General features: G+C 42.0%; 1 protein-coding gene across 3 annotated transcripts in view; it reads left to right on the top strand.

The window, feature by feature from the left end:
- PRICKLE2 (prickle planar cell polarity protein 2) overlaps positions 1 to 15,884 on the top strand; it is a 437,307-nt gene that overhangs the window by 294,689 nt on the left and 126,734 nt on the right. For all 3 annotated transcript variants that reach the window (XM_073592178.1, XM_073592180.1, XM_073592179.1), the window contains one exon: positions 13,626 to 13,809. In XM_073592178.1, coding sequence (XP_073448279.1) covers positions 13,626 to 13,809 — 184 coding nt within the window. The remainder of the gene's footprint in view (positions 1 to 13,625; positions 13,810 to 15,884) is intronic.

The raw sequence follows: 15,884 nt of genomic DNA, 5'->3' as shown, positions 1-15,884 counted from the left end.
TTAAAATTTCCTACAGTTGGGCTTTAAGAAACTGGTGTGATCCTTTATAAAAAAAAGACTACGAATCCCACAAAAATCTGGAGTTGGGTAAAGAAACCTATCTTAGTGAATCATAAAGGAAAATACTATTATAGCAATCTGCAGAGGACATCTGTACAAATGAATCACAGACCTAAAAGCATTTCTTTCCAAAAAGTCAAATGGATTATACTCTTCGTTGAAAGGCCACTAAGTCTAAATTACCCATTACCCTATATAGACCTGTGACTAATAGACTTAAATGTAAAACTTTGGTTTGGGAGTGTTAGGCCTTGATGATTGAGATGAAACAGCTATGATAAGAGAAGGTTTTTCATGTCTCTGTTTCTTCCTATCCTTTTTAAAGCCCCACTTTGGGTAGCATGAAAAATACCCTTGCAGTACATTCATTAAAGCGGTATTAAAATGTTACTAAACCCAGGACCCTGCATTCACTATATCTGGTCTCCCACAGTACACAGAACATGGAAATGCAATTATTTTAGTAAATATAAACTGCTAACTACCTTTTCTCATCAGCAGTATATAGCAGTCTTGTGACTTCTATTGGTGTCTAGGTAAAGCTTGTAGGAGGAGTTTTTATTCTCCCATGATTGTCCTATGAGAATACAGGATCCCTGATCCGCTGTCTGGACAGTGCTGATCAGCCCTGTACTAATCACATGCACTCTCCCAAGAAAAAAAAAAACTCTTTAGCAATACACAGCAAACTGAGCATGTGCAGCTTGTCCCCTAGCCTCTGTACTATCCGGAGATGGTTTGGGGACTCTGGAAGAAGGAGAGGATCAGAGAAGACAGGATCAAACAGTCGTTTTAAACAATGCAGAGGATTAACCCCTTAGGTTCCACAGTGAGTATAACAAGCATGCTTTACTGCATATACAGACTTTTTTTTTACTGTTGTGGGTCTAGTAACACCTTTAACCCGAAAGCCAACTTTTATTTTGCAGGTTACCAATTCTTAGATGTAATGACTGCATTTGTTTTCTTTTAGGCTTTCTGTCTTATGTTTTCACCCAGTGATCCAGCTAGAAAGTCTGTTGTTTTTCAAAAGAACAAGCTCTTCTGCAGATGTTGCAGTTACAGGGATGGGACAAATCATTTAATACTGACAGGGGTGCTTACAATAATCAGCTTTTATTTATGCTGTAGCTGCTTATTAAGAAGTAGCTGGAGTTTGGCTTCAGTTTGTTAGTGTATTTAAATCTGCTAGTACATCTAACACCCCCCTCCCCACAGATTACCAATGCTACTCTCCAAAGGTAGCCCCGTGCTCCTTCTTCCGGAGTGGGGGGTACTCTAATACAGGAGGTGTTTTACTGGCTAGACCACCAGGTGAAAACCGAGGGGGAAAAGCCTAAAAAAAGGAAACAAATGCAGCCACCACATCTTATGATCGGTAAGCTGCAATCTATTACAGTTTTGGTGTTTGGTTTAATACGGCTTTAAGTCTATGAGTAGACTCCCTGCTCTAGCAGGCTCCCACCACTCTTTGTGACTGCTCCCCCAAAGCCCCTTTTCTTTAACACTCTGGCCAGCAGTTGCAGTCTGATGTTGTCATGATCAGTGGTGATCACCATTAGACCTGTATTGTGTGTGCCAGCAGTGAGGACCCACATCCCAGACGGTTGGAAAGAAGAGGTGGACACCAGTGGTTGGGGGAGAAAAGGAAAAGATACTTTTTCCTCTACACATAACAAGCCATAACCCTAGCAGTGCTTCCTGGTTTCCAGTCCTAGGAAAATGATATCATACATCCCAGGAGTCTTCAGAAGGAGAGGAGGGGTTTTCTCAGCTAAGCACACCCTTCTGCCTGCATGCCTGAGCTAAGGGCAAATGGATTCCAGGAAGTAAATTCTACATGGGTCATCTGCCCTTACTCAAAATGGCCATGGCCAGAAATACTAGGGGGTGTTTTCTCAGCAAAATGAAGCATGGAGACATGGTTGGATGGGTGAGTTTGTATCGAATATAAAAAATATAATTAAAATGCGTTTTTAGATTTTGGTGCTCAAACAGTGTAGTTCCACTTTAATTGTCTGGATAAGGTATCAGCCCTATTAACAGGACATTGTTTTTTGTCACCTTGCTGATTTGCTTTACAAGAAGGCGAAGTAAAACCCAACTATTGTATAGTTCTGTATACAGGAGGCAGAGCAAACATTTTTCCCCATATACTGTACCTGTATAATCCTAAACTAGGGGTCTCCAACCTTCTAATCAAAGGGCAAGTTTAGTGTCCTTAATACTACAGGGGGGCCAGACGAGGGCCAGTGGGAGTACACAAGGTTTTAGTACTGGTGGTCAGTGGGAATAAATAAATGACATAGTACCTATGGTTAGTAGGAGGAGGAATAGTGTCCCATCATCGGGTTGGTGTCAGTGGGAAGAATTGTGCCTCATCATTGCTGTCAGTGGGAAGAATTGTGCCCCATCATTGGTGTCAGTGGGAGGAATAATGACATATTATCGGTCTCGGGGAGGGGGGGGGGAATAGTGCCCCATTGTTGGTGTCAGTGGAAGGAATGTGCCCCATCATTGGTATCAGTGCAAGGAATTGTGCCCCATCATTGGTCTTAGTGGAAGGAATAGTTCCCCATCATTGGTGTCAGTGGGAGGAATAGTGCCCCGATCAATGGTGTCAGTTTTAGGAATAGTGTACCATCATTGGTCTCAGTGGAAGGAATGGTGCCTCATCATTAGTGTCAGTGGGAGAAATAGTGCCCCATCATTAGTGTCAGTGGGAGGAATAGTGCCCCATCATTAGTGTCAGTGGGAGGAATAGTGCCCCATCATTGGTGTCAGTGGGAGGAATAGTGCCCCATCATTAGTGTCCGTTGGAGGAATAGTTCCCCATTATTAGTGTCAGTGGGAGGAATAGTGCCCCATCATTGGTGTCAGTGGGAGGAATAGTGCACCATCATTGGTCTCAGTCGAAGGAATGGTGCCTCATCATTAGTGTCAGTGGGAGAAATAGTGCCCCATCATTAGTGTCATTGGGAGGAATAGTGCCCCATTATTAGTGTCAGTGGGAGGAATAGTGTCCCTTTATTGGTGTCAGTGGGAGGAATAGTGCCCCATCATTAGTGTCAGTTGGAGGAATAAGGCCCCGAACAATGGTGACAGTTTTAGGAATAGTGTCCCATCATTGGTTTCAGTGGGAGGAATAGTGCCCCATCATTGGTGTCTGTGGGAAGTATAGTGCCCCATCATTGGTGTCAGTGGGAGGAATAGTGCCCCATCATTGGTGTCAATGGGAGGAATAGTGCCCCATCATTGGTGTCAGTGGGAAGTATAGTGCCCCATCATTGGTGTCAGTGGGAGTTATAGTGCCCCATCATTGGTGTCAGTGGGAGTTATAGTGCCCCCAAGGGCCAGATGAAGGCAAGCAAAGCAACACAATTATTAAAATATTAAAGCATTCTTATAAAAAAATAAAAAGGAAAGACTATACATTCCCTTTATTACATTAAAACGATATAGATATGGGAAATGAAAAATAAGTTTAGATTTTTTTTCATTTTCTGCCAGGAATGTTGATTTTGTATCCCGAAGCAAAGCACTGAACGGTTCTCTAATTCAGCCACATCTTTCTTATAAATACAGCTGGATGCTTGCTGTTTATATTGGCGTAGAAGGACTGCTCTAATGCCAATGTGACTCTAAACTGACCACACAACATAATCTCAGAGCATTTTCAGAAAATCTAAAATCTTTCTATGAACTTCCCTCTGCGCTGACAATCCCTTTTTGTGGGAAATAATTCTAAAAAATAAGTAAATAAAACATTTTAGGCCCCTTTCAATTGGACGTGTTCAAGCGGTAAATTCAGGCGGTCGATGCGGGTATAACGCATCTGTCAAAACCCAGGAATGGCTGGCAGGCGGCCACACCCACATTGTCATGGCCGCAACGCTTCACTTCATGGCATTGTAGAAAAGGATGCCATGTCGGATCCTGCCCGCCAGCGCTCCCCATAGAAGTGGATGGGGCCATGCTGCAACCGTGATGCAAACAGGTTCAATGGGCACGGTGGATGAGTAGTAAAGGCAAGTAAAGGTAGTTCAGGCATGTGACCTCCTGGTCGCCTGTTAACTGCGGACCACCTGCTGCTGACAAAGTGACCCACCACAGATCTTGAGTCAGCAGTTATGCTCATGTGAAAGGAGCCCTGCTCAGAACTTGTTCACACTATATCCATTGAGCTACGTTAACCTGCATAGATTATTAAGCAACCTAGCTCAATGCAAGGGCACTTAGAATACAAAAATAGTTTTCTATGATTCGACGAGGTGGAGATCATGATGTCACTGCCCCTCCTCTCCACTTCATCCAATCAGAGAACTCCATGTATTCACTGAAAAAAATACAAGGCTTTCTCTGAAAGGTGGCAGTGCAGAGTGAGCGACCTCCTGTGGTTACAATGCAGAAGGACAGCCGGAGGGCTGCTGCTATCACTGTAGTAGTGGTGACTACTACAATGATTTTCAGCTTCCACGGGAATCAGTCAGATATGAGATATGCATAATTACATTGGTCCACGGTAGACCAATGTAACTATTCAAAATAATTACAGTAAAACCGTGGTTTGAGAGTGTTTTGCAAGACAAGCTACATTTTTAAATAAATTTTGACTTGATATACAAGCGATGTCTTGAAATACAAGTAGCGTCATGTCACAACTGATTAGAAGCAAAATCCAGCAGGAGCTACAGAGTATAAAAGAGAAAAGAGGCCCCTCTAAGTGTAGCAATATGGTTACATTTAATGAAGGTACAACATTTAGTAGCATATTGCTACACTTAGAGGCGCCTCTCTTCTCTTTTATACTCTGGAGCTCCTGCTGGATTTTGCTTCTAATCCCCCTTGTGGAGGCTTCCATTTGTGGATGGACATGTTATGGTTACACAACCTGGTCACATTGCTATATTCTTTTTATATGGACTATAAACTGAAGGACTTATGAATAAATGGTTGTGGAACGAATTGAGTTTGCATTATTTCTTATGGGGAAATTTGCTTTGATATACGAGTGCTTTGGATTACAAGCATGTTTCCGGAACGAGTTATGCTCGCAATCCAAGATTTTACTGTATACCTAAAGTACAGCTTTAATTAGGACTTGAGAATGTTAATCAGATCTTTAATAAGGGCTCTTTCACAAAAGTCCTGCACGCTGCATCCTTGGCGCACTTTCAGAAAAGGCTCCAAAAACACGGGACGAAATTGAAAATCTATGGGGAGTCGCATGTAACCCACACGAAAACTGCAGGTACACTGCTCTGCACCCAGCGCTGGATCTATAGGGGAGCAAAAGTGACAACTACCCTAGGCCGCCTGGCAGAAGAGGCCCCCCCTGTACAAAAATAATATTAAACAATATAAAAAAATTAAAGTAAATAATATAAAATATATAATAATAAAAAAAAAAAAACTACTGAAAGTAAGATTTTGCTGGCCATCATCTGTAAAACTTTTTACTCTGAACTGGTATATTGTATTATTTTTAAAAATAAATTTTGCCAGCTCAAGGGAATCACGCATAGAGCGCTATGACTGCATGTATGTGTGTATGTGTGTACATGCATGACCTCAGAATGATGTTGTGTCATGCATTTTAAAAATGTGTGCCTGTCATTGAGAATGTAAACCAACTCTGTGTATGAGTACAATATTTTATTGCGAACAACATAATCCATAATAGGACATGAGTGTGGGTGAACAGGTTCATAAAACAGCAACATTACATAGTAATCCTAAAACACAGCCATAGTATAATAGTAAAACATGTAGTGCAGGTATGCATAATACATCTCTAACCCGACGCGTTTCGCGAGCTTTCCTCGCTTCATCAGGGGCTGATGTGCATATCTGCTGTCTGTAAAAACAGATTAAAGTATATAATTAAAGTATCGGTTATGATTGGATAGAAGTGAGAAGCCAGAACCGATCATCCCAGACTTACTTGTAAGACCAAGGCTACAGACACTGAACCCAGGCAGGGGTCGGCAGAAGGCATCTCCCCTTTGATCACCATTTACACCTCATTTGAAGTCCCGTGGGCGACTTTTGTTTTCTTTTTTCTTTGATATTAGGGATGGAGGTGGTTTATGTTAGGGGTCAGTTTTCAGATTTCCTTTGCACCAACTCTGTGTATGAGGGGCTCCTAGATCCTGAAGTGCCCCGGGCCCCCCAAGGTCTAAATCTTTCCCTAGCTGCCCCCACTCTGTGGTTTTGCAGTAAGAACCCTTTATAAAAATGAAAATGTATATCCTGGTATGGCTTTGCTGTTGAAGTTTAAGGCCCGGTTCACACTGCTGCGATGCCAGACATCGCATGTGATTCTCAGCGCACTGCTGTTCACATCTCATGCGATGTCTGTGCGATGCGATTTCAGCCATACAGATAGTATGGCTGATATCGCACCGCATTTGGTCCAAACACGCACAGGACCCTTTTTTTTGTTCGGACCAGAATCAGATCGCATGGGCAGGTCACACCTGTGTGATCCGATTGTCCGAACTGTCAGTTCGCAGTGCGATATGCAAGCTGAACTGGGGGAGTCGTTAACAATGTATTGACAATCCCCAGCAGTTTGCATATGGCAGTGTGAACTGCAGTGCGAGTCGGTGCGATGCGGGAACCGCAGTGGATTCGCAGGGTTCTCACATCGCATCAGTGTGAACCGGGCCTTAATCAAACCACAGCATGCTACAGATCCGCTACAACATTGTAACAGTTTGATGTCTTACACTTTTACAATGAATTATCACTATTTTAAGCTGTTACACCTATCAGGGAAGCAAGAAACACTGTAATGACTTCCCTTGCAGATCGGGACTTCAATTATCAGTTGCCTGTCCAGGAGTGGCGTAGGCAGGTATTGGGGTGTGTGTGTATGTATATGGAAGTACAGTGGCTTAGTGGTTAGCATCTATGTTTTGCAGCTAATGGGGCCTTGGTTTGAATCCCGGCTTGGACACCATCTGCATGGAGTTAGCATGTTCTCCCTGTGTTTGCATGGGTTTCCTCCCACATTCCTGGTAGGTTCATTCATTTCCTGGTACGCACGACCGGATTTTCCGACGGGAAATGTTGGATATGAGCTTGCTGGCTGAAAGTCCGACCATCTGTATGCTCCATCGGACATTTGTTGTCAGACTTTCTGCCAACAAATGTTGGCTAGCAGGTTCTCAAATTTTCCGCCAACAAAAGTTTGTTGTCGGACTTTCCGATCGTGTGTACACAAGTCCGTCGCACAAAAGTCCATGTATGCTCAGAATCAAGTACGTGCCAGAAGCGCTCGGTCTTGTAAAACTAGCATTCGTAATGGAGATATCACGTATGTCTTGTATGTCACTACGTTCGTAATTGTTGGCCAACATTTGTGTGACCGTGTGTATGCAAGACAAGTTGGAGCCAACATCCTTCGAACAAAAATCCACGGTTTTGTTGTCGGAAAGTCCGATCGTGTGTACGGGGCATAAGACAGAACCTGTACATGGATAGTTTGAGACTTAAGATATGCTGTAGCGCCCAGGGAGCCATGGGTGGTGTGTATAGCCAGCCATAGAAGTCTACTATACATGGCTTTATATATGCATATGTGATGCTTGTGCGCATTGATGTAAACACTCCATTTAAATTTTACATTTGGAGAATTGTCATCTGCCAGATTATGCTGATCCAAGAAAGTATTGGTGTTTACCCGAGTATGGCCACATACAGTACAGCCAGTCACTTCTATGCCCACTTGTACACAGACAGAAAAACCACCAGGGTTTAACACTACAGCATATTTTAAGCCTCAAACCATTTGTGTGCATGAGGCCTGAATTGACCTTATTGGTGTGCCTGTCAAAAAATCCAACTAAAGCTTTCAAGGCAGACCCTGGTAACACTCTGTTGAGTAGCTAAAGCAGCCCTACTAATGATTTCTAAACCTGGAGCTAAGAAAAAGTAAGGTTCCAGGGTCTGATGTGAGCCGAAAATCACAACACAATAATGCTTGGACATAGTGGGGTTGATTTACTAAAGGCAAATCCACTTTGCACTACAAGTGCACGTGTAAGTGCAGTTGCTGTAGATCTTAGGGGAAGCTCTGAAATGAGGGGAAGCTCTGCTGATTTTTTAATCCAATCATGTGCAAGCAAAAATGCTGTTTTTTTATTTTCCTTGCATGTCCAATTTGCACTTGTAGTGCAAAGTTTATTTGCCTTTCATAAATAACCCCCAATGTGCCTTCTAACCTTTTTCAGGGCATTTATATTCCGTAGAAAAGAGGGAAAATGTATTACTTTAATAGCAAAATGTAGGCACAAAAAACAAGCCTATATTGCACTTTAATTGTCTTATGTTTAGAAAGTAAAGAAGGAAAAGGGAAAGTTTGGAATAGATTTAAAATGAAGTTGTCTGTGCGCTCATACCCTGACAATTGTTTAGGTGTAAACATTGGGGGTTATTTACGAAAGGCAAATCCACTTTGCACTGCAAGTGCAAACTACAAGTGCAAAGTGCACTTGTGCTAAAATGCTTTTTTATTTTCCTTGCATGTCCCCCCTCGGATCTACAGCGACTGCACTTCCAAGTTCACTTTCAGTGCAATTTCAAGTGCACTTTGCACTTGTAGTGCAAAGTGGATTTGCCTTTCCTAAATAACCCCCATTGTTATCGAAGGGGACAGAATTTTTTTTTTGGCAGAAGGGGAATGCAAAGGGGGTGATTTGCTATAACCGATGCACTCAGAATCTGGTGCAGCTGTTCATGGTAGCCAATCCACTTCTACCTTCAAGTTGTTCTACTAAAGGGTAACTCCACCTTTCCTTTTCAATCTGCAGCCACTGTAATTTTCTGAGAATGCATTGCAATATGGCTACCTGGAGTTGTTCTGTACATAGAATGTATACTGACCACTCCCCAGAAACATCATTTCCTGCTTGTGTGATTGGTTTACCAATTTTCCCAGGTCTCCCTAAGATACAAGTCAGATTTCAGGCATCCCCTGCAACAAAAATTTCATTTTTGGAGAGATACTTTTAATAGGAGCATGTCTAAAGGGATGCAGGCCCAGCAGATTTCCCCATTAGTGCCCTGCAGCTGCACACCTGACAGTTAATTATGAAACCACCCCCATTAGACCCACTCAGTACAGAGGCACAGACAAACACACATGGATTTCTTCAAAAAACAAAACGTAGGAATCTGCAACAAATGTTGTTATAATCCTTGTAATGTACAAAGATCACCCAGAGGTGAATGTTATTTTCTTAACAAGAGTGGAGTTACGCTTTAAGCTTTGACAATAAAACCTGGAAGCTGATTGGTTTCCATGCAGAGCTGCACCTGATTTTGCACTCTCCGGTTTTAGTAAATCTCCCCCAAAATCTCTTCCACCAAAAAATCTCTACCTGCTAGCAATATACTTGCCACCACTGCTTGAGTCTTTTAAGAGGAACTTAATGCCAGGAGCCGTAGGTGGGCTTTCCGATCTTGTGAAAGCCAATCACAACAGTCTCATGATCAGAAACTCTTGATCATAAACAATGGTTAGGAACTGTTTGTGATAGCTTAGTCACTATGAGCATGCTCCCAGCATGAAAAGCCATTCCCTATGGAGGCATATATGCGGCAGCTCAGCATTAAAGCTCACTGTGCCAGCTGCCACATGTATGTGTATCGCCAGCAGGAACAGGTTAAAGTGAAGTTCCACTTTAAAGTGGACCTAGCATCAGACATATTTGTTATGTTAAGGGGATGCTTGTTAGGTAATGCATACATCCAACACTCACTTACACCTGACTATTACTTTAACATGGAATCTACTCGTGCTGCCTTGTAGAGTTATTCTCTTTGTTCTGCTATAGAACTAGGGCTCTTGCTTTCCATCCTATAAGTACATACACGTACACCTACTTGTTTTTTTTTCGATGATATATTTCACAATTTAAAAAAAGGTGAAACTTTTCTCTCTCTTATTGCCCACGGGCTCATCCCTGTTTCTAGTTTTTTTCAGCGCAAGTACTTGCCAGCTTAAGAGAGTTTGTACATTATAGCAGGCAATTTTTTCAGTAGTGTCTTGTAGAGTTATTGAAGGGCCCACTTTACCAAGGAAAAAAAATCTAAACAAAGAGAGTTAGCAAACATACATTTTGAGGCTTTGTGCCAACCCTCTAACCCTGGTGCCCTAGGCCCTTGTCTGCAAGTTCCATTATGGTAAGCATAGCCCTATTCTTGCTGTAGAATTCATGGCTGTAACTTGACGTGGTCGTGCGATGGAGATCTTAAATCGCTGATTACTCCTCTGTGGGTAAGGGACAGGTGCACTTTGAGTTAAGTTTTCCAGACTGCACTGAGCTGCGTATGACAGTCTGGATGGAAAACAGGCACAGCGTGAAATTTAGACCTGTTAAACTTCAGGAAATGGGGAAAATCTGGCAGAGCTCCATATTTTCACTCAGCTGGTTTTCTGCTGTTCTTCTAAATCTAAAGTGCTTAGCTGATCCGTGGAATAGAAGGAGTTGTGTCAGGCAGGGTATTAGTGTTCTCACTTGACTCGCACCATAGATTTCTAAAACGAACAGAGCAAGAAGACTAATAAATCCAAGGACCACCGAGGTGTCCCTTTACGTCTTGTTTGGTTAACAGGGACACTTTGTTTTTATCCATCGCAGTTTAAATCCCTTGTCTTCTCTTATTAGTCTAAGTCTTGTTTTGGCAGGAGGACTATAAGCCAGCGTGTGGTCCTGCTCGGTGACCTGATCTGGTTTTAATTGGAACCCAGTGGTGTAACCTACTTCTAGAACCTTTTGACTGCTGCACATTTGTATCGGCACATGTAGCGTGTGCGTATATAGTCTGCACCCCAGATTATGTATGTAGTTTCTAGCTGTAAGGAACTGTAAGTCTCAGCATCTTTCTAGATGCAACATGTAGTTCCTTACGGGAGAGACTGGGAAACCTGAATGTAACATTTATTTGTCAACTATGCCTGTTTATTCACTAGCACATATTTTTACAGTTAAACTCTAACGGAAAATAATATTTCAATATAAGGTACTTGATGGAAACCTGAATCACGTGTTCGCTTGTAATATCTCTTAAGGACTGCAGTAGGGTATTACCAGTTCTGATCAACTGCTGTGGCCATTACAAAGTCATATGATGGTGTCATGTTTCCACAATAATCTCTATTAAGTACAATAAACAAATAATTGGGCAGACCAGCTGTGAGATAGTGACAGCTTAGTTATGGCCTTGTGAGAGGGGGCGGAGATAATCTACTAAAAAGAAATCTCGCCACTGGAGACTGACTGGGAAATGCAAAGCCAGCGTGTGACTAACTGAGATAGCAGTTTTGGGTATATTTGGCTTTTAAATTAAATCTCTGGTCTAATTAGAACTCAGTAACTTATTTCAAAACGAGGATTTATTGAAATGATGAAATAAAATAAATACAAGTAGGAAGCCTTGAGGCAACACTCATCGGTAGATGTTTGCTAATAAGCCTTATCCATTTAGGGTGGCACCAGCGCCCATTGAGTGGCCAAGCCCAGGTGTCTGCATACTTCCTTGGCTTATCTGGGTATCCAAAAATCTGAATGCTATTTTTATAAGTATAATTCACAGGCCCTAGTCTGCCGTTTCTCACCGCCCCATACATATAATATACATACAGTATATTCTTATCTTATCTTTGATGATAAGGAAGATGGGAATAGAGCTAGCTCATCTTCCATCATGACAGCCCCATAAACATTAATGTAGAGAACATGGACAGAATAATCATTTGTTGGGTAAAAGGGGCCTTTGCTTTTGAACAGTCAGATTTCCTATTGCATGAGTGTTCAACCTGTGGCCCTCCAGCTGTTGTGGAACTGCAAGTTTTATCATGGCTCTTCCTTTGGGAGCCAAGTTCCATCATGCCTCTGCCTTTGGGAACCAAGTTCCATCATGCCTCTGCCTTTGGGAACCAAGTTCCATCATGCCTCTGCCTTTGGGAGCCAAGTTCCATCATGCCTCTGCCTTTGGGAGCCAAGTTTCATCATGCCTCTGCCTTTGGGAACCAAGTTCCATCAAGCCTCTGCCTTTGGGAGCCAAGTTCCATCATGCTTCTGCCTTTGGGAGCCAAGTTCCATCATGCCTCTGCCTTTGGGAGCCAAGTTCCACCATGCTTCTGCCTTTGGGAGCCAAGTTCCATCATGCCTCTGCCTTTGGGAGCCAAGTTTCATCATGCCTCTGCCTTTGGGAGCCAAGTTCCATCATGCTTCTGCCTTTGGGAGCCAAGTTCCATCATGCCTCTGCCTTTGGGAGCCAAGTTCTATCATGCCTCTGCCCTTGGGCGTCATTCTTGCAACTGTCAGCCTTGCATTGCCTCATGGGACTTTCCTTGCAATGCCTCATGGGTCCTCTAGTTCCAAAACAGCTTTAGGGCCGCAGGTTGGACACCCATGTCCTATTGTGTGGCAAAAATAACAGTTGAGATTTTATAAAAAAACAACTAACACGGCAACAGGGTAACAATAGGCATATACCTATGGGCACGTTTTTAACGATATCATGACTTTGGAGAGTTTAGTAGCTGAAGACTAATATAAAATGGTAATAGGAATTTAGACACCTATAAAAATCTTTGTAAATGATCCCCACTAGTGGACTTGGAATAGAGTCGGGATAGAATGACCTGTTCGTCAATTATTTCATGTTCTATGACCATCATTAAGCAGTGGCTCCTTCATATTTATGTCCTAAATCTGATGGTATAATGTATGTAAAAATCCTAATGTTATCTCTCACTCAGTGAATATCTCTTATACTACCTTTAGTGTAATATGCATGTGCTTTGTATCTGCATCTACAAATAGTTCAACTGTTGCTTTTTCTCCACCCCACACAGACCTTTTCTCATTCCCATTGTGTTTTTATGTTACATTTTTATTTCAATGCTAAAAAATTTAATTTTCATATATGCCAGCAAGTGGAACTTTAGGCTTTTGTTTTACATTTTCTTCTTTGTCCATTGTTTTCTTTGTAGTTTATAAAGCTCAATAGCTCAGGGTGAAATTTACAAACTCGGTCAGAACAATGATGCCTCCCCACCCTCTGTACAGCTCTATTTTTGTGATACAGCACTGCATGCTACTAAAATATATATGTTTATATATATATATATAGATATATATATATCTATAGATATATTTCTATAGATATATATATATATATATATCTATAGATATATATATAAAAACTGTTATAAAACGTGTGTAAACTTTGGAAAAAATGTAAAAACAGACCCTAATTGCAGGTCCATGTTTGAGTACTAAAGTTAGAGGATCAGTATGGCAAACAGCCAACTAACATTTTTAGTAGGAAGTCATCAAGAGTTGCACCAGTGTTTGTTTCCATACAAGTCCCCTTTATTGTATCTGTCCTATCTTTATTATTGACGTTTCACAAACAAGAGTTGCAGGTTCTCTGTGTTTGCTCGATGCTATGGGCATTACGCCAGGGAATGTGTTTGTAGTTTGGTTTCTTAGCTTCAATGAATAGCTGGAGAGTGGCACACTTATAGAGGAATTTGTTTTCTGCAGGAAGATCTGTCTGCATTGTAAGTGCCCACGGGAGGAGCACAGCGCCACGGCGATGCCTCTAGAGATGGAGAAGACCATGAATAAATTGATGTTTGACTTTCAGAGGAATTCCACATCTGATGATGACTCCGGCTGTGCTCTGGAAGAGTATGCTTGGATTCCTCCTGGACTGAAACCAGAACAGGTACATTTCTTCTTTAGGTTGGTGTGTACAATGGTGTGTCATCTGTCAGTAGTTGAGTAGTTGATACTTATGTGCTGTAAGTGAATCTGTCAGTAAATAAACTTTATTTTTGTGTCCTGTAACAGGATTAGGAAATATGTGGCCCCTACCAGACTTGTGTTTTGATTTTTTCTTTTTTTTGCTTTTGCATGTTCTGTTTTTTATTTTTTTTTTTTTTTTTACTCTATTTGTATTTATTTTTACTTTATTTGTTATCTTTTCATCCCTTTTACTACCTATGTTTCACCAATTTAATCATTTTTACAGTTATATGCTTCTTTCCTCCCTTTTTCCCTTTGTCTTTCTTTTTTTCCTTCTGCTTTTTTCCCTCTTCTGTTTTTCTCCCTCTCTCCCTACCTTCCTTCCCCCACCTCCCTCCCCCTCCCCCTCTTGCCTTATTCCTTTATTCCTAACTACAATCTCTTTAATTTCCTTCTTTTCTTTCTTTCTCTACCCTCCACCTTCTTTACTTTCTCCCCACGTTCTTTTCCTCCTTTCTATATTCCTGTCCACATTCTTTTTTCTTTTCTTTTTTTTTTTTTCTGTTTCTTTTTTCCTTTTCTTTTCTTTACCTTCTCAAATATAGTATATTGTGCTTGGATGCACACGTTTCTGTTTTGTAGGGCCTAGTTCACACTTTCATTCAAAGCAGGCGTTTGCCTATGCAAATGATACTATGGACCGCACACAGTGCTGTTCACATTATCAAAACATGAAGCGTTTTCGTTGGTTCAAAATTGAAGCCTCATGGTGAGTTTGAAAGGAGTTGAAGCATTTCTCCTCCATTCAAGTCTATGGTAACGTGCCACAACTGGACCGGCATGCAGATGCGGAGCAGTAGTACATTACACACATTTGTGTTACCACATTTGTGGTGTGTTTTTTAATGCTCCAAAAATGCATGTCATCTGTGCCGCAAACGTGCATAGGGGCATTTGGGGGAGCTTTTTTAATGCTCATTAAATGCTAATCAACCGCACCTATTAACGCACACATCGGGCAGCGGTATCGGGCAGAGGCTCCTGTGTCTTCTCCTCCTCGCTTCCGCTGTGCATCTCCTCCTAGGCATCCAATAGGATAGCCTATCCTTTCAGCCATTCGGGTGACGGGTGTCAGACCCGCTTCCCGATTGGCCAAGAGGAAGATCAGTGTTGCAACAGTGAATATTCATTCGCTGTTGTAACACCTGGGTCGGCTCAAGCCCACTCTATTTTGAAGCCTATTAGAGCCTCTGGCTGTAATCTGTGCTTCAAAAAAACACCCCCGTCGCCGTAATTCATGCACCTGGCGTCCTGAAAGGGGCCGGGTGCATGAGTAGTGGGTAGCGGCCGTAGATCATAGAGCATTAATTAGGACGTGGCGGCCATGGATAGAGGGGGCGGCGCCCGGACGCCCCTACTGGACAGGTTGCCACTGGGTTACACATTTCTCTTTCACTGTGCCGGCAGAGAGATCAATGTGCCGGGGGCAATATATATGTAGTCAGACACACATGCAAGTGTGTTTGAGCTTTGGGCTGCACACCCTAATCCAATAGGCTGCTCACACTAGGCAGCTCCATACTCACATCCAATGGCTGTCGGGTAGAGCAGCTGTAATAGTAGATATAAATTTGCAGCACGTGGAAGTAGGCAGTAAATGGTTGGAAACAATTTTAAATAATCAGTGTTTGTACACTCTGTTAAAATCAAGAAATGTAAGATGTTAACGGCTTTATTTATCCTGATGAAGGTCTCCTTTATGTGGACAGGTTCTGTTTTCTTTTCAAATTTCATCCTGCGGCTAAGCAAAGTCTGCGCTCTTGTCTTCCAGGATTTAACTGTATTTTACTTTCTGGTGAACAGCAGCAGTGGAAATATACATGCTTGTATTTGTTTAAACATGGGAAAGGCACCAACCTATTAGCTATATTGCAGTCTGCTTGTGCTGGATTCTTTCTTTGCACTCCAGGATTTTTAGGAAAAAAAAGAACACCAATCATGTTTATTACCCGTGTTTCAGATATTTCCATTCCAAACTGCTTATTGCCTTAGCAG

Source organism: Aquarana catesbeiana, linkage group LG07 (assembly GCF_042186555.1).
Source record: "Aquarana catesbeiana isolate 2022-GZ linkage group LG07, ASM4218655v1, whole genome shotgun sequence".
Taxonomy (NCBI): domain Eukaryota; kingdom Metazoa; phylum Chordata; class Amphibia; order Anura; family Ranidae; genus Aquarana; species Aquarana catesbeiana.
The sequence above is the reverse complement of the archived record's forward strand: the minus strand, read 5'-3'. Positions and strand labels throughout refer to the sequence as shown.